Source organism: Drosophila novamexicana, unplaced genomic scaffold, assembly GCF_003285875.2.
Source record: "Drosophila novamexicana strain 15010-1031.04,08,12 unplaced genomic scaffold, DnovRS2.1 tig00000689-arrow-pilon, whole genome shotgun sequence".
Taxonomy (NCBI): domain Eukaryota; kingdom Metazoa; phylum Arthropoda; class Insecta; order Diptera; family Drosophilidae; genus Drosophila; species Drosophila novamexicana.
The window spans coordinates 2324493-2352256 of record NW_020824818.1 but is presented as its reverse complement, the minus strand read 5'-3'; the positions used below and the strand labels follow the sequence as shown (position 1 = coordinate 2352256).

Genomic DNA, 27764 nt, shown 5'->3' with positions numbered 1-27764 from the left:
TGTAGGCCAAGAGTGAAAAAACAACAACCCAACTTCTGTTTCCTAATCCTATTTTGAACAATAGATAATTTTTCCAATTATTTTGATAAATACGACGTTACTTCAAATTATATTTTTATCTCGTATTTTCGGCTTTTAAATGATTTTAAAATGAAATTCGAAAGTAAGATATTGGCATATTATATTTCTGATAAATTGATTACAATGATAACGCATTTAATTTTTAATTAAAAATTTTACTTTTAAGGAAATTTTGAATATAAATAGATATTTTATGAGAAATTTGCAAGATATTTCCTTGAGAAATTCACAAACATTAGAAGAAGATTTGTTGCTTAAAGAGAAACCATGTAAACTATTAAAGCCAAAGAACAGAGTCTGAATATTTAAATAGGGTTTCAGTTTTAGTAGTTCACTAGATACTGCCAATGTTAACATACAAAGAGGTTTTAAGCAGCTTAAGTGTACGACTGTAAATTTACCAATATGTAGTTATGCTTTGAGTCTAAACCCATGCCCAACATTTCCTTGCATTTCTGCCAAAACTCAACCAGCATCTAATGCAGCTTTTGGCTGCAAATCTGCCTTTGTTGTTGCAATTTGCAATTTGATGCAGAGCCAGAAAACAAAGCATTAAACACAATTCCCACAGTTTTTGAACTCAATCAGAGCATTTACGCTAATATTACTGTTTATACAACTTGACCTGAGCTGGCAAAAAAAAAAAGTAGAGCAATAATATTTTTACTTTAGGTCTGTGTGAGCTGGTCGACCTGAAGACGGCGGCAGTTGCAAAACCCAGCTGTTCCTCGTGTCTATCAATGCATACCTGTCCGTCTCTCTCCTGTGTTCCCCCTGTTTTCTAGTCAAGCTGCTGTTGTTTTCGAAAGGCATTGTAAAATGCCGTTTTAGTTTTTGATGTTTTGCTCTGTGTCTGCCAGCAAACGTTACGTATACGTAATTTCGTTCCAAATCGCATTATGTTTACGTACATATGTTTGGCTAGTCGAGCGAGAGAGAAAGAGAGGAAGGAGATCTCTATAACCAAAGCCAAAATGTGCAGCCACAAAATCTGAACTGCCAACAGAGCCAGTCGAATATATAGTATATATACATAGAGAGTAATCAAAAGATATTTGTATAGTTGATATAGAGCAAAGTAGACAAACTATCAAATTACGTGGCTGTTGACAGAAAAAGGACATCCGACATGAACATGCCGTAACGTAGCCTCGGATTGGCAGCCACAAATCCAAAGTAAAGGCGACAAGTTAAGCCAGCCCCAATGTTAACAATGTGTCAGCTCGTTGCTCGAAGGACTCGGTATGAAACATATTTAAAATGTAAACATGTGATGACGATACGTTGGCGATACGACGACGGATGACAATCATAATAAACAAGCCGGGCAGTTACACTTACCTCATCCTCCATAATGCTGCTGTCTGCATGCTGCACTCCATCGGATTTGGGGCGACGATTGCGTTCACGTCCATTCTGCATCCTTTCCGACTGATTCTGTCTGCGACGTGTGGACTGCTGTTGCTGAGAGCTGCAAAGGACAACGAGGCATGAAAACCGTATTAATACTGAATAAGAAAGAACCAGTCGAAAGTACTCCACTAGCGGATACCCTATACCAAACAATGAACTCCCACAACAGAAATATATGTTTCCTAGATATACTTAAGAAACGGAGCAAAAAACGAGAATCTAATCCATAATTAATATGAGTCTAAATAGCTACCTCAATGTGTCGCAAAAGCCTCCCGCTGTCAGTTTATATATATGTATTTGCACTACAGATACCATTGCCCATTTTCCACGTGTACTGGGTATCAAAAACTTAAAAACTGAACAATTTTCAACCACACACTTAACGCAAGAATGGACCTCAAGCTTAACCCAAAAAAAGCCCGGAAATTCGTTGTTTAGATTTGATGCAGCTGTTTGTTGTTGCAGTTGTTGTTTAAGCTTTAGTTGTTATTCTTGTTATTGCTGTTGCCGCTTGGTTAGCTGCAAAATGTCAAAAGCACAGTACATTCAAATCCCTGTGCCACGTGTTCGACTGCAACAACAAAAAGCTCCAAGTGACATTTTATGTGTTGGTCATGGCTCTGGGTGCAGCTCTTCCGCTTGCTTCCCTGGCTTGCCATGAACCCGCAGCATTCTACCGATTGGGCTTTGTTGTGCACTTGTTATATATTTTGCATTTTCTATGTATTTTTGTTTGCGACAAAACTCTTATAAATTGACAAGTAAATTGCTTGCTATTCCTTTCCATTGTGTGCATATAAAAGATTGAATTTGTTATATTAAAATTCTTAGAGCCTGTCTCTTTGCTTTTATTCGAAATTCATATGAATTTATATTGCTGCAAGAACGCAACAGGCCAAAACAAAAAAAAACGCTGCTTAATTTTTAAACTCTGCTCTAATGGCATACTTTTGACGGACTGTTGGATGTTTAGACGAAAATACTTGACCATACCCTGTTAAAGCTAGCCTGGCTAAGGATTTAAATTAAATTTCAGTTTTCTTTCTTAAACACCAATAAAAAATGTAGAAAAACACGAAACATGTCACACATCGACTGGATAGATATTTCAAGAGCCTCAAGGTTTACTCAACAGCCCAATTTTATATTAACCTCTACGCCTTCTCAGTTGTTCAAAGCTCAAGTTCAATGTTGAGTTTTTTAAAACATTAATCGATCCATCGATGCTGCCATTTATCGAATTTAAAAGTTCTTCTGTTTTGCGCTTCATAGTTATAAGTATTAATTAAAAATGCATTATGCTCGGCTCAAAAAAGAAGTGTTTTCAAATCCAAATATTTACTACACAATTGATACTACTTTGAGCAAATCACCTAAATATTTAATGGTAATAATCATCGGTTAATAAATACATAACATTTTTATGAAACTTTACAGCATAACGCATGCTCATAGTCGATGTTAGCTTTAACCTGGTTGCAGGATATGTTCTTGTTGTGCTTTTCGTCTCAATTATTTATTATTTCAATAACTTTTTGTTGTTTCTGAAGATTTATATTTGTGATGTTTGCCCATGCATGATTTAAATATTTGTACTTCCTTTCAGGCTTAAGTAAAAATTCTTAGAATTTATTTAAACATTTTTCTTAGTAACATCATCCATCTAAATTCACGGACATATTTCTATGTCTGTGATAACAGATCACACTGCTCGGACTTTCCCTGCACCCCCACTAATATAATAATAAATAATAAATGTTGAATAATAAACAAAAACGGTATATCAAAACGGCATTAAATGCAGCCTAAAAACACAAAATATTGGTCAAAAGACCAAACGACCAAATATGCAACCAAATACCCTCTCCAACCGACAACCCTCCGCCTCCCGTTCATCCAGCAACAAAGAACGTCACCTATTTTGCATATTTCGTTGCTGACACAAAATTTGTGCTCCTTTTCATACAAAATAGGCAGAAAATTTGCCACCACGGGACTGACAAATAAATTTTTTTGGTGAGCATTTAAAATGCGATCAAATATTGCCCACACAGACCCCACCACAGGGCCAGAACCTACACCCAGCAGCTATCAAGTGTTACATGTCAATATATATATATATATATGATATTTATTTGAACAGCCTCCCCCAAAAGTTGGGCAACACTTTGTAAGCATGTTGATGATGCATTTGTGAGCCCGGAATGGCGCACTCTGCAGCTGTGGGTGTATGTGTGTGAATGTAGTCGCGTGTGTGTGTGTGTGAGCTTGTGGCTTTGGCCAAAATGCATTTTGCTGTTGGCTGTTTGCTTTTAACCATTAAGCAGGTCGTGCGTGGGCCCCGTCGCTTGGCTCAAACATATGGAATTGTTGTGTGTTTGAAATTTTTGGTATGTTTAAGCTCGTGGCCCAACCGAACACGTAACCCAAATTGCAAAATAAACCGCACACGCGCGTTGTAAGCAAACGGGGGGACAGGTATTGTCAGGCGAAAGGGGCTGCAGCCACTCAATAGACTTAAGGGTTCAAGTAGCTTAGACAGAGAGTTTCGCAGCAACCAGCAGCCCAACAAAACGCAAACCAAAAACAAGTACATAATATACAAGCACGAGTTCGAGTAGAAGTACGAGCACTCGATGCTAACACAAATAGAGGAGAATGCAATTTGACGGTCTCTAAACGACTTTGCGATGCTCTTAGCGATACGAAACCACAAATACGATTATATGATTATTGTAAAGTCAAATCTATGGCTTTGATATTAATTGAGAACTAGCTAAAAACTAATCTGAAGAAATATTAAGCTCAATTTAATTAATTATACTATTTGATATCAATATATGGCAGCAAATATATTTTCAATAATCCTTTCTTTTAAATTAATTAATTCAATAGAAAACCCAAAACCTTTTAAGCTATTATGTCCATGCAAATAGAGAGGGACTATAAGGGCACAGGAAATCTGTTATCACACTCGTCGTAATTACTTTTAATGTACTCGATACATGAAAGGGCTTAGCTAATAAAGTCTGAGCGGTATGCAAATTGCATAAGACCACAAAATATATATATTATCAATATTGTTATTATTCAATGTATCGATTTTTTAAACCTTATTTCAGAATAAGAGAAATTTTTCGTGCAGTCGTACTCTATCTATTTTATTGACTATTCGAAAGAAAAACATGTTGAGCCAAGAGGTTCTTCATGCTTTTACCTTGTACCTTATGACTTGACCTTGAGCTGGCCAGCTTATATTTAATTTAAGCTAAACAGGTCCCTAATACCCTTTTTCAGAAGTTATATCGTTATTTATCTATGTTAATAATAGATATAAAGAAATCTTAGCCCCATGTAAGGCATTTATTTAATGATATTAATGGATTTAATTTAACTTACAACTGCGATAGTCACATCGAATCAAAAGAAACACACAAAATCATTTAAAGGACTTGACTGTAACCTCGACTGAGTACTTTTTTACACATTTCTTTTGTTCTTTATATCAATCTACTCTCCACTTATGTTAAAAATATTTTATTTTATATTTATTTATTTATATTTTTTATATTTTATATTCTATTATATGCTCTCCTAATCCCAAATAACATTAAATTTTATTGTCATCTGTCAATTATTTTTTACTTTTGCCTAATCTTTTTTCATTCCGCAGCATTCCACCATCTAGTAAATATTCCCCATTCAACAGTTGCCCATTCTTTCGTGCGTTTAACACATTACAAGTTTTGAAAACGTTTTGCGGGGAAGGGGCTTAAGTGAGGGGTAAGTGAGCAAAGCAGAGGTAAAACACATTTAAGTAACCATGAAATTTACTTAGAGTTTTGTTGTTTTTTTTTTTGCTTTTTGTTGCATTGTAGAATTTTAGTGCGAGGTAAATACAAATAAATGTGCTGAGGTGTGTGGCATACAACACTTAAAAGGTGATAACACGCATACGCAGCGGTGAACGGCACGAAGCAGACTGAGTGAGGGGGAGTCGCAGCATGAGCTGAAGTCCAATGTTTGCGTTGGGGTAAAAGGAAACAGCGCTAGATAAAGACAAGACGGGAAACAAGCGCATAACTGACCAGGCCGCACACCAGACAGCATTCAGCACGAAGCACTGTAAAGGGGTTAGCAAAATGGGCGTGGACAAAAGAGCCGCGCGAATATTGTATACGACGCGTTGTACCAAAGGAAGCAACAGACAGATAAGCCAGGCAGGATGGTCACAACTGGCCAACGGGGCTGTGGAGCCATGTTGAAATCTTAAAGCAGTCAACATAAAGTTCAAATAAAGGAAGGCCGTTAGAAACGGGTTAGCTTGCAAAATAGGTCAGAAATGGTTCTCAAAATAAAAAGAAGAAGGGAATTAGGTTTCGCTAACAGCGATTAAAAAAACGAAAGTAATTAAAACAAGTTTTGTTAACAGGATATGCTAAATTTCACCTATTAATCAATTAATTCCTATATATATATTTATGTTCCCGACACTTGTATATATATTTAGTAGATCTCTCCTTCCTATACTTATTCCCAAACATAACGAACCTACTTTTACGTCGATTTAAGAATGGTCTCTCATTTATGCCGCGCCTTGCTAATTAGTTCCCGCATTTGGCCAACTTTCCCAGCAACTCTTCAAGTTAAAAGTTAAAAGCAAAAAGTTTCGAGATAGGTCAGCCAAGTGACCCTCGTTACTTACCCATTAGCGCCGCCATCAGTGCCGCCCGCTGTTGCCCCACCGGCTGTGGCACCGTTCGGCGTCGACGTCATGTCCGCTGAGGTAAGCGCCTCCGTGCCGCTGCGCTCACGCACTAAGCGATCTGTAAAGCGTATCAATGATTGAAAAAAAAAAAAAACAAAAAAAACATTTAGATAGGCGTAAAACCTTTTTAGATTGATTTAAATCAGGCGCTAAACTCACCTGCTTCCTGGCGTTCCAGTTCCTCGGCCTGCTGGCCGGGTTTGGCCTTTACCTCGATGTTAATCTCTGCGGAGCTGAGCCCAGCATGACAGGAATAGACGCCCGCATCACGGAAAGTGATATCCAAAATGCGCAATGCGCCCTTCTTGGACACCTTAAATTTACGCGAGCGAGCCAACGGCTTGTGATCCTTGCTCCACTTGATCTTGGTGCGATTGTAACGTTTCACAGGGCACTTGATCTTGACCTGGGTGCCAAAGAAGACGACACCAGCACCGCCCACTTTCAGTGTAATCTTCGTTTTCTTGGGGTCGTGTTGTATATGGGTAGAGTTGCTGATTTGTATGACGGGCTTGGGATCCTCGGGTGGGCAGGGCTTCACATTGCAAGGCTTCTTGTCTGGCGGCTTGACGCTGGGGCACATCGATTCGGGCCGCTCAATTTTATGCTCCTGTGCCATGATCTGCTTGCATTCCACTTTGCGATCCTTGATGCCGTAGCCGCAGGTGTGCGAGCACTTGGACCACTCACCCACCTCCCAGCGCACCGGGCAGTCCAGCACGTTGCAATATTGTCGATCCGCTGGCGGCGGCTGTGGGCACATGCTATTGGGCACTACCATGGTGTTCTCGCCGCCACGTGTGACTTCATGGATGCACTGCACTTCGCGCGTCTTGATGCCAATGCCACAACTCTTTGAACAGGGCGTGTAATCCGAGTAGTTCCAGCGCGGCGGACAGGGACGATCGTTACATGTGCGCACACGCGCCTCCGGTTTGGTTTCTGGCGAGCAGAGGAATGGCGAGACCACGCGTCCATTATCCTCTCGCACACAGTTGATGATTAGCTCCTCCACCCCGCCCAAGCACGAAGCGCTGCACGAGGTGTAGCCCTGCTCGCGCCATACATACGTCTTGCCTGGCTCTGATACGCCCACCTTGATTGAGTCACGCGGAAACTGATCATCGTAGCCATGCGACGGTAACATGCACGGCTCCTCGACGCAACGCTCCGCCTCATCATGCGGCTTGGTGCCCTCGCATAGACTATCATTCAGCGTGGCCACTGTGCGTGAATATTCCAGAAAGATTTTACATTTATAAGCTCGTCGACGTATGCCCTCGCCGCAGGTAACGCTGCAGGGCGACCACTCGGTGTCCTTGATGTAACTGCAAGTAATGAAAAATACATTGCAAGGTTAAAGTTTAAATATTGTCTTTTTTATCATAAAAGAAAATATACTCAAAGGATTCTATTTGAATGCCTTGGGAGCTAATTTAAGTTGCTCATATAATATAAAAAAATTCCCGGAAAATTGAATATGATTTTTATTGGGCCTTATCACTTTTAGTTTCGTTTTTATTTTAAGTAACTATATTATAAATTTTAAAGACATATGAAGTGCGCCAGCTGCATATGTATATTGACTCTTAGATTTAAATCTAAGACTCAATGCCTTAGTTTATTGAAACTAAATACAACTATAAAGTTGGCTTTGTATTTGGCTAACAAACAGATGAGCACAGCACATAGAAGGCAACAGCTTCGATCCCTCTCTAAGCCCACCCACCCCCAACCCAAAAATCTCTGTTGTCTGTCAGCCGAGCGCTAAGCAAATTCCATGCAACAATAGTCAGCGCCACGTTTTACACATTGTATTTCATTTCATGCTACGCAGCATCCGAGTCGCATTTATTAAGCCTGGCCGCTGGCAGAGCCCCAAAAACTGTGCTATATGACATGTTTGCCGCCACTCCATGGCCAATAGATTTACCCTGGAAACACAAATGTGATTAATAAGGGTAGTAAAGGCTAATGACATTGTTTTTATAGCCCAGAGGAAACATCTCTTGGCTGTTCAATGGAGAGAGTTTTGATTTAGAAGAGTTGGCTGGGAATGCACGAGTTAATCAAATATATGATAGATCAGCATATATTTTTGAAATAAAATAACCACAACTATTCACAGGGTATTGCCTAGTCGAGCTCTGTTCCAGTCTAGGAAATGGTGACTTATTTTACAGATATTATTGTTGCTGCTGTATTTGGGCATTGTTTGTTAGCCAGAGTGGTTTTTATGACCACATTGACAGTCAATAGAAGAGCTTGACACAGCGCATAGTTTTCTGACCGCTCAAACAGTAGTGTGCGCCCTTGCCCCTCCGGGGCCAATTGGCCCGCTTGTCATCCCTTATTGATTTGTAGTCAAATTGTGGCTGCTGCCACCGACCCTCACCGTCAGTGGCACCACATGCGTCGGGCGCATTAAAGTGGCGCCAATGTTACAGCATCTGCAGAGCGGCAGTAGCCTCGAAAGGTCCTCTAAGTAGGTCGCTTCGTTGATTTCATAACCGGCGCCCGTTGCTCATACGCCGCGTAGGCCAAGTGCCAACCCAAAAACGTTTGAAACTTTTGTTTGCGCTTTAATAGTTGTTTTTGTTGCTTTGCCTTAGGTTTTGTTGTTGTTTTTTTTTTTTTTTGGTTTGTTTGTCTGGCGCGTCGCCAGCGCATCTCCTTGTGCCTTGCGCCGCACACAGAGGCCAAGGTTTTTCGGCGGCATGAAGACGCGACTTTATGGCGGCAGGCGTCAGGCGACAGGCCGCCAATACTCGTAGTTTCAGTTTAATGCCCAGACCAACAGATGATTACTATATATAAACTATATAAGTTAAATTGCCCTCTCAGCGAAATATAAAAAGCGGCAGTTTGCTTTTGAGCATCGCTCCATTAGGTCTTTGAGAAATGTGTGGGTACGATTTGGTTCTGGACCTTGGGTCAATGCACGAGATATTGCGTGGGTAGGCATAAAATGTTTTTATAGGCAGTTTATCTACTGAACTTTTTAATAAAGTCAGGTAAATCAAAATTTGAATTATACCATAATGTTAAACTTCTCACCATAAAGCATCCGAGGTATAAAATTTCATACAATACATTAACTCTAACCTGGTAACAGTCCTCAATACTGTTTCCTAAGAGAGCACAGCAAATTGTTTCTATAATAAGTAGTTAGGAGCTAAGGTTAATTATCAAGTTCAATGCACTCGCTTTATCAAATTCTCCAATTAATATAAACATTAATCCAACGACTTATTTTTGCTAATTTCATATTGAGCTATCGCTGCTGTATTTTCTCGGACTAAGCATATTGATTACAATTGGCCGATAAGACGATACAGCTTGTCATTTCCTACATGAGTATTCGATTGGGCATTAGTTTGCCTGTTAAAATATGTCAACTTGTTTTAGGGAGTAGTACATTTCCGGCAATGTACGCCAGTCGATAGAGCACTTAAGCTGGCAACGCCCTTCAAAACTGCTAAATAAGTACCAAGTCGCTGTTGTTTACACGGACTAATTTCCTTGAATACCATAGTCACACAAATTAAAGAAAAATATAAAGTACAAGCCTAATTGTTGCAACATACCAAAGATTAAACACTCTTTACAAACATGCCGAATATTTTGAGTCGTTGATAGGATTTTATATTATATATAAAGTATATATGTATATACATATATATATATATAGGTATAGGTATATTTTTAATTATTTAGTACTTGGTACTTGTAAAACTTATATAATAACTTCTCCAAACATTATTACTATAGTTTTTCATCCACGACATTCTATAACTTATATTTAATACTCTTTGTTAGGGTATAACGAGAAGAACATTAATGTAGAGCATGGTAAGTGCGCGGCCCAATCAGAGCTGTAATTTATTACTTGGTATACGAGTATTCCCCACATACCAATTAACAGTTAAAAGCATTTGATTTAGCTAGCTCGAAACGATTTCATTAGATGTTCCCCATTCGCAGTATAGGCGCCTAATTAAAGTGTTGGTTTATATACGCTACTTCAGCCGGCTCTACACCCCCAGCTGCATCCCACCTTACACCCGATTGGACAGCTTATCGCGGCTACTTTATCGCTTTCCAATAAACATCAACAAAGCAGCAGCAACGGCAGCAGAGGCAGCACTTTAATTGTCATTAGGCGCACTTTACTGTACTTACAAGCAACTTGAGCAGTTTCATGTTGATGATGTCGTTGTCGATAGCCTTAATTTTAGGTGTCGACACGGCTCAAGGACATTATGAGAAGGCACAGTGCGTGGCCACAGTCAATCTAATTGCTGTGTGTGTGCGTGTGTGCTGCTTGTAAGTTCTTGTAAGCCAAGTACTTAAGCTGAAGTCTTGAGCAGAGGGCACTAAGCAAAACTCCAAAGGGAGCTGCTGTAGTGAGGGACACAGAGAACTTGTGCCACAATTCAAATATGTCAAGTGAGTCCTGGCTGGAGGTCTGAGTCTGAGTAATGACAGATTATTAACCACTTAGACAGCCAGATGCATCTAGGCAACGCTTTGGCTGGGTCAACAAAATATCGCCTCATCACAGAACATTTCAAAGTACAAAGCATGTCAGCTATCATTTTTAAAAATCATGCATATAATAGAAATATGTGACTTCCTGAAAAAAAAACAGCTTTAACTTAATGTGTTCGTTTTCCTAAACTACTTCTTCTTCTCTTTAAATTATGTGCTGTTGTTACATGCATTTTATCTTTTTCTTAACATCCTACATCTCATTCTGTCACTTTATGTAACTTAAAAAATTATCAAATGTTTAACAAAATTAAAAACGGAGAAAAAAGAATGTATAGACATAACAAGTGTGATTCAGCCCAGAACGCATATTTACAAATATTCCTCTAAAAAATATCGCCTTTCTAAACGATTCTCATAATTTAAAGTCACACTCACAAAGTGTTGTTTCAGTAATAATATCAGATGGTTTCTTGTGCTGACAACCTCACTGTTATATATGAGTTAAGACTCACATTTAAGCAAATCATTTTCCATAAACCAACATTGTTTCTCTCTCCACTCACCTTGGATCCAGTGACGGTACATCCGTCCCACCACTTGCACCTGCCCTTGCATTATTATGATTCTTGCTTGAGCTGCCACTCATCAGCCGCATGGTGCGCGGCTCCTCAGGCGTCTCGTGATGCAATCGGCTTTGTGTGTGATGCGCATAGCGCAGCGGTTGATCGGCATAGGAGAGGCCCTCGCCGTCATCCGTATCCTGCCCAGATTCCATATCGTCCACATCTTCAACCTCTTCATCCGCATCCTCATCGTCGTCATCATCATCAAGATCGGAGCTGTCCATATGCCGCTCGGAGCGCTGTAAATAGAGATTAGCGTAAGGCTTTGGACTAATCCCTGCATTTGGCATGCCACACGCTCACCTCATTCAAAGAGCGACTGCTGCCGACAATGATGGTGCCGCCGCCCTTATTTGGACCACCATCGCAGTGGATGCCCGTCGAACACTGCTGCATGCTGCCTGGCTTGGTGAGGGGATCACATTTGGCACTCAGGCTTCCATCTGTCGATTTGCACTCCACGCCGCGCATTTGAATGCCCTGTCCGCACGAAACGGAGCACTGTGAAGGAGAGGCGGGCAGATAGAGAGTACATCCATAAGCATTATAAATTATTGCAATATGTTTTACTGAGGGCGCCATAAAAATTCATTTGTTTGCGCAAAAGATGACGACGCGCGAGATGACGAAGTGCTGTCGTGAGAAGTGAAAGTAAAAGTGGCCTCTGTTTGAAACAAAACGCGAATGCTAAAGAGAATTTCGCGGGCAGGGGCATGGTCAGACATCCCTTATACATCCTGTCCCACCTCCTGCTTGGCACGTGCACGCGCCCACGCATACAAATGCAAATTTTTTCATATTTTCATATTGTTTGCGTTTTTTCAGTTGCCGGTTCCACGCGGCGTATGTGTAACGTTCCTTTCAAGTGGCTTACCCCATTGTTTATCTGCGCCCCATCGCTTTTCATTGCTTTTATGCATTTCATGCGTTCCACACGCCCGCAACTTTTGCCAATTTTCCGCTTATTTTAATGGAGCTTAATTTTTGTGGCATGCACATATACAGACGTGTGTATATGTATGGGCATACTTATTTTATTAATGTACAAAAACATTAAAATGTGTTTTTTAATAGGCTCTCCGTGGGGGTTGCGTTGACTTTATATACTTTCTTTCTCTCTCTCTCTTTCTCTTTCTGGCCCTCTAAAGATAATATAATTTCTAACTGAATATGACGAACATTTTCAGAGATATAATTTCTGCAATCTAATCCAGAAATGTTTTTAATTATGTATTAATGTTTTCTAGTGAATACCAAATTAAATATTGGATTCACTAAAAACTTTTGCTGAAAACTCTGTATTATGGATAAATTAACAAGCATTTTTGCTATTATTTCGATTTCACAAAACCTATTTCATCGGAAGAATTTTTTATTGATTTTTGAGTGAGCTTAAGTTTCCCTACAGAATATGTACTGAGATCGGAACACCCACTTCTTCCTTAGTATATTTATCGGAAAGGGTATTTAATATTCGGTGTTCTGCACGCTTTTGTCTTATTTAATTTAATCTTTAGAATGTTCTGAGTGCTTGCCATTAGCATGCAAGCCGTTAACATTTTTTCGAAAAGTTTCATTTTTTTCCATGCTGTTTTTTAGTTCATAAAGTTCTTAATAGGCTGAAGTTGAGCTCATTATTTTAAAACATTGTAATCCACTTTGTATTAAGAGCTATAAAAGTGACTTGGTTGTACGTCAAGCGCAAAGGGGGAAGCACACATAAAATCAAGACCCCACTATTCCATATGCCCTTAACCTACCACACGAAGAAAAAACGAAGGGAAACACTTTTAAGCAACATTCAGCGAAAACAAAATAAATAAAATTCAAACTCAAGACAATTCAATTAAGCATCACATAAACTTGGCACCCTGCGCAAGCCTCTTAGGAACAATCCCAACCCTAACCCCAACCCTTAAGACCTTTCCACACATATAGAAATCGAGTCTCACATTAATAAACTTGCACTTTAAATGAACAGCAGCGAAGTGAACTCGATAAGGCGCAAATGTGGTAGAGCAGGGCTATGGGCAGAACAGTGGCTGGGAAGGGAGGTTGACGCGTTACTTGTGGCCAGACAAACTTAAGCAGGGGCATACGGCAACAACGGCCGCCAAGTTGATTAAGTTGTATGGCTATAGCCGGGAAGAGGCTTCAGTCTCGAGTCTAGCGGCTTATTACGAGCCAGCAAGCAAAGTAAATTGCAAAAAACACTACGAGCAAAACCATAAAACTAACGCGCCGAAACTTACGCACCCTTACATACTTAATAAATTATTCTATAAAATCATTTATTTAAATTCCAGTTAATTTCTAATTGGCGTCCGCAAAGTACATTTACTTTTTAATGTACATGAAATTTTCTTAGAATTTGATATACTCAATGTTATTCAGCTATTATTGACAATAATATTGATAATAAAAAAATCATACTATTCTCAGCCTAATTTTTTTCTAGCAGATGTATCGAAATAGTATTCAGAAAATAAGAAAATTTAAGTCGTGAAACGTGGTCAAGAAAATCTGTATAGACTTAAATACATAATCTGCAGGATCTGATGAATCTTGAAAGACCAAGACTAAATAATATTTATTTTTTTATTTAAAGAATATATGAAGAGTGTGGAAAATCTAAAATCAAGGCATTGGTACGATTTTTCAAAAAAGAAATTGCCTCCAACTTTGGAAGAGAGAAGTATGCTCTCCTTAAGCTATAAGCTAAAGTGTGCTATTTTTCCTAAGGCCCTCAGTAAGAGTATACGAAACAAGTAGCTGTCTACACATTTAGCTAAGTATACACTGTGGCCAGACATGGCCTCTCGTCAACGTCTCCGTCTGCATCCCTCTTTCTACTGCTTCAACTACGTCTACGTCTTGGTCTTCGTCAGGTCTGTGTTGCCGGCAAAAGTGCATGATTATTACACGAGTTGCTGTTGCTGTTGTTGTTGTAGTACTTACACCGGTCCAGTCCTCCACTTCCCAGTGCGGGCACTCCTCGATAATGCAGGTCTCCTGTGTTGGCGGCTTTGGAGTGCGGCACATAATATCTGCAACCTGTTACCAAAAGGGCCAGCCATGAAAGCGAGCCAGAAAAGTAAAGAACAGACAAAATATAAAAAAAATATGTATAGAGGGAGAGTGTGAGAAAACATGGTAATAATATGCCTGGTATGTGTGTGTGTGTGTGTGTCAGTCGAGTCGCCACTTTGTATGCAAAATTAGCAGCGTTTAAAAGTGGGCGGCACTCTGGTAATAGCCACTTTCGTTCAACTATTTCGGCCAAAGTACCAACCCCTTTCACTAGTTCGCCCCCGCACTTACCCGCGTTTTGATGCCGTTGTCCTCCTCGGCGCAGACAACCATTCGCTCACGGTAGCCGTGCCCACAGAGGCGACTGCAAGTGCTCCAGTCGTCGGTTATCCAACTGCGGAAGAGGCGGACAAGTGGTTAGAGTATCCAACTACAGCATAGAGGCCACTTGCGCGGCCGTTTTGCTGAATTAGTTCAACTAAATTGTTTCCAAAACAAGCTGCCCGTTGACCGCCCCTGCGGTTGCCTCCCAAAAAAAGAAAAGAAACCTTAAAAAAAGAATCCACGCCCCTTTCGAAACGGTGTTGGACACTAAAGTGCATGGCGTTTAATGCAGACAGATTATTCAGCTGGATGAATCACTTTGTGAATTTGATGAGGTCAGCTAAGCAAAGATTAAGCTGTCAGTAAATGAAGACAACTTTCTAAACTGGGTGTCGTTTGCATATTTCTAATGTGTCTAGAAGTATTTCCAAACCTCATATCTACACTTTTAACAAATTTTGATTTATGTTTTAGAAGCTAGGGCTCGAATCGAGATTCGATTAGTTGTCAATTCTGTATTCTGTTCAATAATATGAAAAAAAAGGCGTTAACAATTTCTTTGGCTTCTAATTATCCGTCTTACTATGCGTGATATCCATTTAATTTAGAAAGCACTTCAAAATCTTTTAATAGACTCTAATCTTAAAATGTTGCCTTCAAGCGTGTCCTTCACGCTCAGGCCCAACCACACACTGTAAAGTTAACACAATCCTAGTTAAAATAAAAACTATACTGTCTAGACTTTAACATTAATCTTTTTTTATCTTAACGTTACTTCGTGTTTGGCAATCCTAAGCATTTCCCCCATACGATACAACTCAATTGCAAGGCTCATGCATTACACTCTTAACAACTATCATAAGTCTCTAGCAAACACAATGGTCCTCCAAATACCGCCTGACAGCCAGGCGTTACCCCAACTAGCTATTAGCAACTCCCCAATGTTGCAGCAAGCGTTGCCAAAACAGAAACCTCAAGACAGCCAAAATCACAGGCAATAATTGATGTCCCAACCGACGGCGGCCCAAAGCCGCGAACAGCAATAAACAGACGAAACGGCAAAGAGCAACAGAGGCAAGCAAAAAAGGCATGAGACTTCAATGATCGACTACCAGTTGCCCTGTATGTATGTTGTAAGCTCTTGTTATCATAAATAAACTTAGAATTTACCATCCTATAGTATACAAAACCAAGATAACAAATGTACGTAAGTTAACTTTCATATTTCCCGACTTCACATGATCAGTCAAAGGGCTGAGTCAGCTTTTTTTTTTTGAAGACATCGATTTACACAATACATGGACCAAGAGCTGTTACCTCGTAACAGTTTCTTATAGCCCTTTTGAGGTCCACTTTTTTGATTACAGGGTATAGAGAGTATAAAGGAAAACCAACAATGGACAACCGCACAGAACGGAGATTAGAATTTGAGGCGCTGGGCGCGAGACACTCACAAAATTGGCGTAAACTTTCAGTTTGGTTTCGCAAAATGTCACAAAACGATAAATAAGTGTGGGGTAGCGGTTCTGTACATTGGAGGCTAAACAGGACAGACAGCGTGAAGGAGCCCGCAGCCAGGCAGCGGCTGAGTCGCTGTGCCGGGCGATAATAGAGCCAGAGTAGGCAATCAAAACGTGCGCACGATAACCAAACGCCATTTAAATTGATAGCTGGGCAGGTGGACTAAGGCAATTGGGAGATGTAGGTTGGGAGGCTGGGCAGTTGGGAAGCTTGCAGGAGGTTGCAGGAGGTTGCCTAGGGAGTTTTGGGCAACTGTCAGAGCAGTACTTACCGCGGCGGACAGCTGTGTGTATTACATGGCACCACCGATGAGTCCGGGCGATTAGCTGCGTTGCAGAGCGCGTTATCGACTTCAGCGCCAGTTAGACGATTTCTGCATTCAGGACGAGACATTTTGTAACCTAAAGCATAAAAGAAACAGAGAGAAGAGGTATATAGCAGAACAGAAATAAAAGCAAGAGGAAAACTTTAGTACTGGCTAAGGCTAAAAATTCGAAATGCCATTTTGCAGCTAGACTACCATTGCTGCATTTTAAAATCAATAATAGTATGAAACGGCTTTCAGTGGGTTGGATGGGTTTTTGCTGTGCAACTTTAATGTCACTTAGGCACTTAAGACAGTCACGGACACAACGACAGCACGTTTAGGGGTAGGGGTTATCCAAACAGAAAGTCTTAACCCTCATGCAATGTTTCCCAGATGTGCGACAAAAAAATTTATAAATATTTTGTGTTACTTTAAAAACCTCTTAAATTTATAAATTAATAATTAAATTAATACTCATTGTATGCATACTGATAATGTTTTGTTTATACATTAAGAAAAATATAAAACTATGAAATTGTTTTAATTGAACCGATCGTCACATTAAGATAAATGAATTAATTAAAATGTATTAAATAGGAGCGCTTAAAAGTACGAGAATATCATTGAGTTGTTAGCTAAGCTGAGATGGAGTTGTCTTTTAAGCATAAGGCTATTGATCTGCTATTAGTTATAAGTTTGTCGTGTTCTCAATAGATATACAATGTATACTTTTGATTTCAGTTAAATATCTTTAACATTTAGCCAATTTTGGACTCTGTTTTTCCATTCATGAAACAAAGAAACTATTAAATGAAAATTAAAAAATAGGTTTCGTCTATATTTTAAGGCTTGTGTTAATAAAGCTTTAAATAAATTGCCAATTTAATGGAATTTTGATAATGGGTATTTTGAAAAGGATAATATTTATTTTTTAAAATTTTTGTATATTATTGAAATTGAGTTTACGTTTAAGAATATAAATCTCATTAAGCAGGTAATGTTCTCCAGCTAATGCTGGAACTAAATGGGTTAAAGTTAGCTAACAGATGTGAGTTTTCCGCTAAGCCAAACGGCAGCAAAAATGGGCTGGGCGGTCTCAACTTCCCTTTTCTTCTTATTGTAGCCCAAAAAGCACGACCGGAAATTGGCAGAGCAAACACAGAAGCTGCATCAGGGTGGGAGATAGAGGTTAGTGGAGGTGCTTCAGCAAAAATAGTCGCACAATGCATAATGCCATAACGATCTGTCAGTTTGAAAAATAGTTGGAAGCTGGTCTCGAATTCGATTGTAAATAGACCACCCGGAGCGCAGATGGGACGCCGATTTTCAGCTATTGAATTTCGTTTATAAGCTTCATTGTGTTCGCTCAGGCAACGTCATCGTTATCCTTATCCTTAGACTGAGGCTGTCCCCCCGCCCGAGAAACCCTCCTAACATCATAATAGACGTCAGCTGGCGCCACTGCTGCTGCTGCTGCGTATTCATGACACAATTGGCTTAAGGCAATTGGTAATATCCTCTCTTGGCATTTATGTCAATTGTTGTAACGCAAAAAGTCGACTTCATGTTCACGTGAACGATAGAGAGGCAGAGCGAAAAAGCGAGAAAGAGAAAGAGAGAGGGGGCGAGCAAGAGAGACTAGCTGTGGCATGTGTTGCATAGCTTTTGGCTCAGCATGTTTCGGGGAGTATACGGACGACATGCAGCAGCGTCATGGGGTTCGATGAGTGGATTTATAAAGCTCACTGCACCCAGCATGTTGTCCATATTAAGCTTCAAGCAGCAAAGGGGATCCTTCCTGTCATTAATATTGATGATAATTTATAGCGCAGCGGAAATGTTAATGTTTACTGCAGATTTTCTCAGAGATGTGACATATATGTAGCAGGTGCTGTAAGTCAACAAATATTTTATGGTCATGGGAATTTTCCCACTATTAAGTTGCACTCTGTATTTATCAACTAAAGCTAGAAAATGTTGAGCTGAACGAAAGTAGCGATAAATAAACTGTTGAAAAGTGGGTTGACTCTGTCTAGTTAGGATTAGTTTTTATTGTTCAAAATTAATCAAACTGGCAGTACGATGTACTCTGACAGTGAAAGCCACATTTAAGGAAGAACTAGTGCTAATATATTTGATTACATTAGCCGCTCTTGTGTTGGAGCTTTTGATGTAATCTGTAGCACATATTGGGTGATGTTTATTAAAATTTAACAATTTTTAATATACAATTTTGAATAAGTGCTGAATATGCTTAAACAACATAGGCACAGAAATTTTAAAATAAAGTTGACAGCCTTTTACGAACAAACATTGGAAACTGCTTAAAGAACGCTCGTATGCTTGGGCCATACCTGTTAAATTATTTTAATGGCAGATATAATTAAAAGTCGAATTCATCAACAATGCGCAAAATGCTGAGAATATACACTCTCTGGAGTCAGCAATGCTTCAATATGCTAGAAACTATCTAACAAACATGAAGTATTCTCTGCAAGGATATATTACTATCAATCGATTAGACAACTTAAGAGATAAATATCCCGAAGTTTAGGCTTTATTTATTTTATTCCTTTCCAAATTTTTTCTCAATCCATACTCAGCTCTGCAAACTACTTACGATTGCTAGTTCAAACACTTTGATATACTTTTACTACAATTACGAAGACCGCGCAGCTTGGCAGTTTCATTCAAGCTCCTCAATGCTCAGCTGGACAGCTATTTAACCTACATATGTATATATGCATAAAAGCGATCGTTAAGTGCCCTCAATTTGGAGCCGTTGTCCATTAAATCGAGAAAAAAAGAATACCAAATAAGTTGGATATCAATTTGAACTGAATCACGTACGTCCCCGTTTGAGAGGAGGAATGCAGAGTACACCAAATATGTATAATTCGGCATAATTGATTACCTGTAATGTATGCAATTATGTGTGCCGGTGACGTCGATAAGTGAGTAAAATAAATGACGAGTAGAGACAAAAACACGAGAAATGGACAGTCGACAGTAGTTTTATGCGTGTAGCTGTGGCTGGTCAACTCATATGCTGGGACGTTAATTTGGGTGCCCCCTGTGGATAGACGCTCGAACCACCGCGCCGCAGACCACGGACTGCACTTGACATTTAAGTGACATGTGAGGCGGACAGACGCTGAAATGTAATTAAGGCAGCGAACAGAAGGCAGTGTGCGAGGGGGTGCAGGGCAACACCTACTTGAAGGTAGCTAAACGATATTGCAATTAAAATTGAAAAACAAATTGATTTTGCCATTTGCAAGAGACGGCCAGGATAATGACTAAGTAAACTGGCGTTGCCCAGTGCTGTTGTATTGTCGGAAATTAACAAGTCCCGGCAGCCCGCCGAAGTTGTTATTGTTGTTGTTGCTGTTAATATTGGGGCAAGTGCCCCACACCACCGCACAGCACTCGACAAAAACTGACATTTATCAAGCGGCAAACCGATTATTTCCGTTCGACATTTTTGACGGCCTAATGGCCGAAAAAGCTAGCGCAAAGTTGATTAAAAATTCATGAGGCCATAAAAAAAATATAAATAATTTTTAAATTCGGTTTGAATCGATTTCTCTTTTAAGATTAATTACTATTCATATTTCGTATAGGTGGCAATTTGTGTTTGGTTTCGTTTACCCTGTTCACATCAAATGGGTGCAAAAGGGATATCAACTGGACGTGCAGACAACAGACAACAACATATCGCAAATTATTGTCAAGCTTATAAATTTTGTATATTTCTATTTGATTAGGGTCTGTCCATGGAATAATTTTGATCATCCTGCCTTTTCACTTATAATAATTGTCGATCATAAAATGTTTAAAGCCCTAAGTTGCAAGTACGAACCTTATTCAAATTGAATATCAAACTTCTATTCTATTAAATATAAATAAGGCATCTAGTAGTCTTATAGATGAAAAAAGTGTTCGAACTTTGTTTTTAATTCAATTAGTAACTGCGATTAGTCGCTTGTGAGGAGCAAATTAATATTTAATGCTCTTTTGGACAGCTTTATTCACAAATGTTTAAAAACTACACAAGAAATGTTACATTTATCATGGCCGAAGACCTAACTTTTTAGTTGCATTTATCGTAATTTGAACCCAAGAATTCATTGTGTACTTTTAACTCAATATATTACTTCTAACTTATTTGTCTTTTAATAAAATAAGTCAAAAATTGAATTTAAATCTGTTCGGCATAAATTTAATTTTTGCATGTAATTTAGGCTTTAAAGTCTTGACTTTTCACACTTATAATTTATTCCAAATTACTCAAAATTAGCATTAAATTATTTTGACTTATTGTAATTAAACATATGTTACCACAACAATAGTTGTTGTTGCGGAGTCAGCTCTCACACGTAATGAACTTTCATCTGAAACAGGTAATTGGCATTCAGTAGAATACTAACTTATGTTACCTCATGTTGCCCATCATGTTGCCTGCACACACACTTGTGAACTTTGTGAACTGAATCCGAAAACTTCTGGCTTCAGGTTTGGCTTTCAGCTGCTGCATGCATGCAAACCAATTTATGAACCCCACATAAAAGGTAGAAAACTGAAGTTAACCTTAGGCTTTGGGTAACAGCAAAGTTGGATCGCAGCACCGAGACGTTGCCGAATGAGAGAGTCGGCTAATCGACAAACTTTAGTTGCAAATATATTATTTCGACAGGACTATTAATCATGTATGTATACACGTAAATATTATAGTAGGGCAAAATATTATAAAAAAGAAAAATAAAAAATAAAACAGAGAAGAAACTTTAAGCATTTAGCTAGGAAAATTGGTGCACAGTTTTCAACAGCAGCAGCACGAAGGCACAACTGCCACTCGATTACCATGCAAACATTCAATCGAAACAAATTCCAATTCAATGAAAATAAATGAGCACGACAAATAACTGTTTGCACCCCACACACACACACACACACACACACACACACAAACACACACACTCACACATACCTCCACCCATGGAGGAGGGCACGTAGAAAAATTTGACAGCATTTTTCGCGTAAGGGAAAAGATTACAAACGGCAGCGAGGCACGCCAATGCCTGCGGCAGTGTTCTTGACATATTCCACTTGTTTATTTACACTAGGGACTAGCCGAGGACTCAAACTGTCTCACAACAACTAGCTAAGTACATGCATAAAGACTAGGGACTACAGACTAAGGACTTACCGCCGCCGCAGGTGACGGAGCATTGCGACATCGGTGCCATCTCCCAGTAATAGAGCGGTTGCGAACAGGAGTTGCCATCGCCCCCACAAACGCCGCAGCCGTCGATTTTCTTCGTTGAGCCTATTTTCAAATCGCAGCCAACGCGCTGAAAAGAGAAACATAGAGCCAAAAATATAAAAGAACAGTTTAATACAAGAGCAGCCCAACGAGAACCATAAATAGTAATCTTAGGGACATATAAACCTAAATACCCTTACAAATTTTATATTAGTGTTCAATAACTCAAGTTTTGTTGTTTGTTTTCATGTGGTTGTTATTTCTTATTTTTATTCAATTTCCTATTAATAAAAGAGCTAACGAATTCTTCTATGCTATTATACTAACTATTATTATAGTTTATTGTAGATAGGCATATAGACAGCACGTTAAGGAGTCACAAAAGTCTACATCGAATCAAAAGACCCTGTGTAAGTGTATTACAACGATAGAAAAACAAATAAATAAAAAAATTGCTTCGTAAATAAGTGTAAATCAACTGTTAGCGGTATCATATCGTAACCTATTGCCAAACAAGCGCACACACATAGACACACACACACACAAACAGCAAGCGTAATAAATAAAATATGGAAATCAATGAGAATTCGTTGCATAAGCCCACAGCACATAGCTACTCGCATCTACTTATGATGTTTCTATAAGGATGTGTGTGAGCATGTATGTGTGTACTCGTCCTATGTATCAGTGATTGATATGTAGCTGGTGCCACATGGCACTTGCGACACTTTACAGTTGCCCTGTTTGAAGGTTGCGTATTGAACTCGGAGGCTCTACGCATTGCCAAATAAATGTTGTTTCAGATGGCATGTGATTTGACATGTGGAAGCAATTGAGGAGTTAAAAGGGACCCATTTGTATGCCTACAGAAATGGATTCTCATATATATATATATATATATATTACAATGTGTTGATTAGCTCCACAGCAGATACAATACTATCACAAGTTCATAAATCTTTTGTTGGTACTGTAGCCAAATCAATTTTTTTACACACTCTTACAGTCGTTGAGCTCTCTTTCCATTTTTTAAGCTTCATAATTTGCTGTGAATTTTGGGTTTGCAAATAAATGGCGAAGGACTTCTTAATAGCTAGTCAAATTTCTAAAGCTAGATGTTAAAAAGTGAAATGTTTTAATTTTTCAAAAATATTATTTCCTATTTTTTGAATACTCAAACACAACATATACTAAAATCTGTTTACTGCCCCCCTTAACTCCGACCCCCCAGACCCCCCCTTTTGTTTCTCTTCTGATTTGATCTGTGAAATTAACCACAAGTTCTTCTTTAGTTCGCTAGTATCTGCTCAACTGTTTTTTTACCCTTAACTAAAATATTACCCTCATATGACAGTTTCTCTTAAGCCTTTCGGTATTTAATACAGAAAGCGTCTGATTATTTAAGAAATTCCTCAACAACCAAATGACAGATGGCCATTGAAAAAGTAATCCAGTGTTCGAAGTGGCAAAAGTATTAGATCCTAACCCATGTCAAGATCTCTGGTACCGGAAAGAAATGCTTTGTGGTTGGATGTGTATACGTGTGTGTGTGTCTGCGTGAGTCTGCTTTTTGATTTTAGGTCTAAACCGCAAGACAAACAGGGCTGGCGAGAAATAAGCCCGCGGGCCGCATTAAAATCCACAAAACTGGCAACTTGCTATTTGATTTATTTGCAACGGATACAGACATACATATATAGGCCCACACATACATATGTCGTCTTTATACACATGCATAAGTGTGTGTGAGTTGGCAGCCGCTGCAGCCTCAACTTCTACGCCCAACTCCCGCGTGGAGAGGCAGACAAATAAAACACAACGTAAACCACATGACATATTGGCGTTTATTACAACAAATTGGGGTGACGATTTGGCGGCATTACAAAGGCAGCGGCACCGCCAAACTAGGCGAAAAGTCGGATAAGGCGCAACACCAACACAAGCACACGCACAAACACACATACACAGTCACGCGCATACACACACACAAGTGCACACTCGAAACAAATTGAACTGAAACTCAAACAAACCACGGGTAGCTAGAGAAAGCAAGAGCGGCAGAAAGAGATAGAAAACACCAGAGAATACTGCAAGGTTGGGGTCTAGTTGGGGTCGGAGTCACAGCCGCTGCCAGTTTTAATGCGCCCACATTTGCTTGTTGTTCTTGTTGATGTTTTTTTTTTTGTTGTTTTTATTTTTGTTGTTAGTGTTGCTTTTTGCTGCCGTCGCCAACTTCGTTTGACATTATTGTAGTTGTAAGCCTGCCAAACTGTGGCGGCAATAGCCATACATGCCGCACACGAGGCGAGCCTCAAAAGTTAGCCAAATACCAATATGAAAAGAAAATTTACAGATCAAAATTTCACGAGACTCAAATTCAGTAGAGCATAGCTCTAAGCTTAAAATTGCAAGATCACAAACCATACCCGCTCCGCAAAAAAAATGATACACATTCTCAGGCTACAAAAACGCGAATTATTAATTCACAGATTAATAATCCAGATTGAGAGTCACTATCCCTTTAGCCACTAGCCACTCTTGAGCCAAAAATTTGTGGAGTTGGTTGCATCTTAGCTTACATATTGTAATATTGCTTAGGTGCCTTTTTTGTCTGGCGTAAATTTTTCCAAAAAACTTGTTATAATTAATTAATAAAATTTTATACTATAATTTATACATTAAATTAATTGCTATATTTTCAACAAATAGTCTCGAAATATTCAAAGAATATTTCAAAAACGCATTTAGCAACTCTCGGCCGCATGTCAGAATTACATAGCATACTTTGTAGCGCGCGTTTCATTCCTGCGTTGACGGCTGAGTTCCGTGAAGTGGCAACCAGGCAGCCGCCTGCAGCACGCTTTATTGGCATTTCAATAGTTGGCCTTTGACTGGAGTGGCAGCCGCCTTTGGTTTCCAGTACCCGCTAACCGCATCTACTGCCAGCTCCTATATTAAACTCCGGCAACCCGAACCCCCGTCAACATTATGATTTATTTATGCTCACGTTCATAATGATACAAAGGCGCTTGCGTTATGCAATCTGCATATATATGCATACGTAAGTACGTATTACACTGGCAGGCTGCAATGCCTTTTGTTTTTGTCGTGCTCAGGAACCACGACTACGGCCACGCCTACCAGCTCGCACGCCCACCCACCTGCGCTGACAACATCGCCGTAATTTATCATCTTTTAGTTTTGGAGCGCAGCTAAGTGGAAGGGCAGCCTTAACACACACACAAAAACACACACACACACAGGAAGGAAGGAAGCTAACAAGCCTCACACGCACACCCCCATATCGTTGCCTAAACATTATGATTACATCGATAGTCCATATAGAAAACTCACCTGACATTTGCCCTGTATGCACATATCCAAACTGCCGGAGCGACAGCGTGTACCATCCTGCACCCGCGCCGACAACTGCACAATAACGCTCTGCTCATCGTAGTGCTCCTCGGCATTGCCGGCTGCCGATTCCGGTGAGATGTCCTCCATTAGATGCGCCGGGTGTCCTCTGTTGGGGGAGGTTGAAAAATCAGTTAGATTCAAGTTTATCACAGGTTGATGGATAGTTATGCTTCGTTTAATGGTTTGGAAATTATTCGATTTGGGTTTATGGTTAATATTTCAAGCAGCTCTCAAGGAGTCTTGATTGACTGTGATGTAAAGCGGATTCTGAAAAGGAAGTTTCCTCAATAATTAATTTTGAAAAAAAAGTTTTAAATTATCTAAAGTGGGAAAACTACAAATATTTGTTTATATTATCATAAAAATATGTCTTTGTGTGGTTCCTTCTAACATTTAATAGAACTCAAGCCAACTTATTTTGAATTTTCAGCTCCTTCGCACGATTTTTTTAAAAAATATTCACTGGTTGAAAAAACTCAGGAGGGCCAAACTTCATCTGAATCCAACTAGAAGCATAGATAAAATTATCCTTTTTTTATTTATCGCGGCAAAGTCAAATATGTTTGTTCAGAGACTTTACGGAATTATGAGCTTCGGCACGAGTGAATGACGGGATAGTTGGCAAAATATATGCAAATGGCTTTTCTAGCTTCTTCTGCTAACCAATTTCGGCTAACATTTTTCAAATGGCAGCTTTATGCCTTTTGCACGAGCCTTACTTCCATTTTTTAATTCCTTTTGCCTGCTGCATTCCCTTAGCCGCTTTATTAGCTGTTTTCTGTATCATACGAAATCCCTTTGGCCAACCGCTTCATTTGCAACTAAATTGCAGAATTTTGACGCTTAGCAAATGATTTATAAAGCCCGCATATGTATGAAAATGCGAGGCGAAGCGAAATATGAAATCTAACCCAAATGGATTAACCAAAAAAAAAACACTGGGAGCCGCAAAAGCCACAAAAACCGAAACGGCTGCCACTAATTTTAGCCACAAATACAAACTGAGCTCAAAAAAGAAGGAAGAAAAAAATAAACATCAAATAAGCGGGCGTGCATGACTTGCTAGATACCCTGTAACTGTGTGCTTCTTATCAAATTGTTCTGAACATTTTAAATTTAATTTTTAATAAGATAAGCTTCATATAAGTATAATAAAGCTATGTATAGCATAAAGTATAAAATCATAAATAGCCACACAACCTTTTCCACCCGCTTCTCTTAGATATTTTCTGGCTACAGGGTACCACAAAAACAAAAAATAAACGCTAGGTTTTTTATTGCAAAAAAGAGACAACCACTCGAGGCGAGCAGCTCCAACGCCCAACGGAAGCCATGATGAATAATGAGTGGAGATCCTTGGACTGAAAATGGAACCAGCCTGTTGGCCAGTTGGACAGTTGGCCCATAAGCGCATCGGTGTAGACTTTATTTTAGTATGCAACAAGCTGTGGGGGGTCGTGCCGCCTGAAAAGCCCCGAATGCGACTCACCTGCATGTCAGAGCACACGGTTCGACATAATCGTAGTGCGGCGTCCACTTGTACAGGGTGCCATCGTAGGGGACATCGTTATAGGCGGCACACTGGTTCGCACGGAAGTCCTGCTGCTCCGGACATGGCTGCATGTTGCAGATGCGATAGCGGGCGCTCTCGCCGCGACAGCTGCCCGGTGTACTGCAGCGACGCATTTGCTGCATGATGCCGCCATCGCAGGTGCGCGAACATGTTGACCACTCCGACCAAGCTGACCACTGACCAGAGCCAGAGCCGGTGCCCGAGCTCCCAGTTGATCCAGCACCAGTGCTGCCCTTTGAACGTTTCTGTTGCTGCAATCGAAGGATAAGGATTTGTGTATTGGCCTTTGCTAATTGAATGGACATATGTTTGCATGTGTATGCGAGTGTGTGTGTATGTGTGTTTGGGGAGCTGGTTAGTTATTTAGTACTCACTTCCAGCTCATTTTCCAAGTCGGATGCTGTGTTCCATGTGTCGTCGAACGCTTGACTTGCATTCAATTTCTTTGCCCAAGCGGCGTGTGAAATTAGCAGGCAGAAGCTCGTCTGAAATTGAGAACAAAAATTAACAGATTTAAGTTTAGATTCCAATTTATTATTGGGTGGCAATATTCACATTTAATTAAATTCTAGTTAAATAATACATTTTTGGAAATTCTAAAATGTGTAAAAGTACTTGCCATATTAGGATAAACATAAACATACTTAAGCAAATCAACTATGTAAGCTGAAATGCTTCTGATAGCTGTGACAATAACCTGCCTATATAAAACTACTTATGTTGATTGATTGATTGACTAATTGACTGATTGACTGATTAACGAGTAAAGCACAGCCCAATCCTAGAAAGCATATTTTTTTACAGAAGTTACCTTTTATAACATAAATAAATACACACTAAGACGGGTTTTGGGAATTCCCGGTTATACGTTACTTTTTATTAGTTTTCTTTAAAACAAATTATTTTCATAAATGCATGTTCCCTTCACATTGAAAATTCTGGAG

At 39.5% G+C, this 27764-nt stretch overlaps 1 protein-coding gene across 1 annotated transcript in view; it reads right to left on the bottom strand.

The window, feature by feature from the left end:
* Positions 1 to 27764, bottom strand: part of LOC115763081 (protein madd-4) — a 74621-nt gene that overhangs the window by 14911 nt on the left and 31946 nt on the right. The window contains exons 3-14 of the mRNA XM_030705511.1: positions 27195 to 27305; positions 26737 to 27071; positions 25185 to 25353; positions 21774 to 21918; positions 16529 to 16658; positions 14704 to 14806; positions 14341 to 14436; positions 11686 to 11883; positions 11323 to 11621; positions 6425 to 7593; positions 6203 to 6323; positions 1423 to 1552 (exon numbers count right to left, since the gene is read on the bottom strand). Of these exons, the coding sequence (XP_030561371.1) occupies positions 1423 to 1552; positions 6203 to 6323; positions 6425 to 7593; positions 11323 to 11621; positions 11686 to 11883; positions 14341 to 14436; positions 14704 to 14806; positions 16529 to 16658; positions 21774 to 21918; positions 25185 to 25353; positions 26737 to 27071; positions 27195 to 27305 (3006 nt within the window). The remainder of the gene's footprint in view (positions 1 to 1422; positions 1553 to 6202; positions 6324 to 6424; positions 7594 to 11322; positions 11622 to 11685; positions 11884 to 14340; positions 14437 to 14703; positions 14807 to 16528; positions 16659 to 21773; positions 21919 to 25184; positions 25354 to 26736; positions 27072 to 27194; positions 27306 to 27764) is intronic.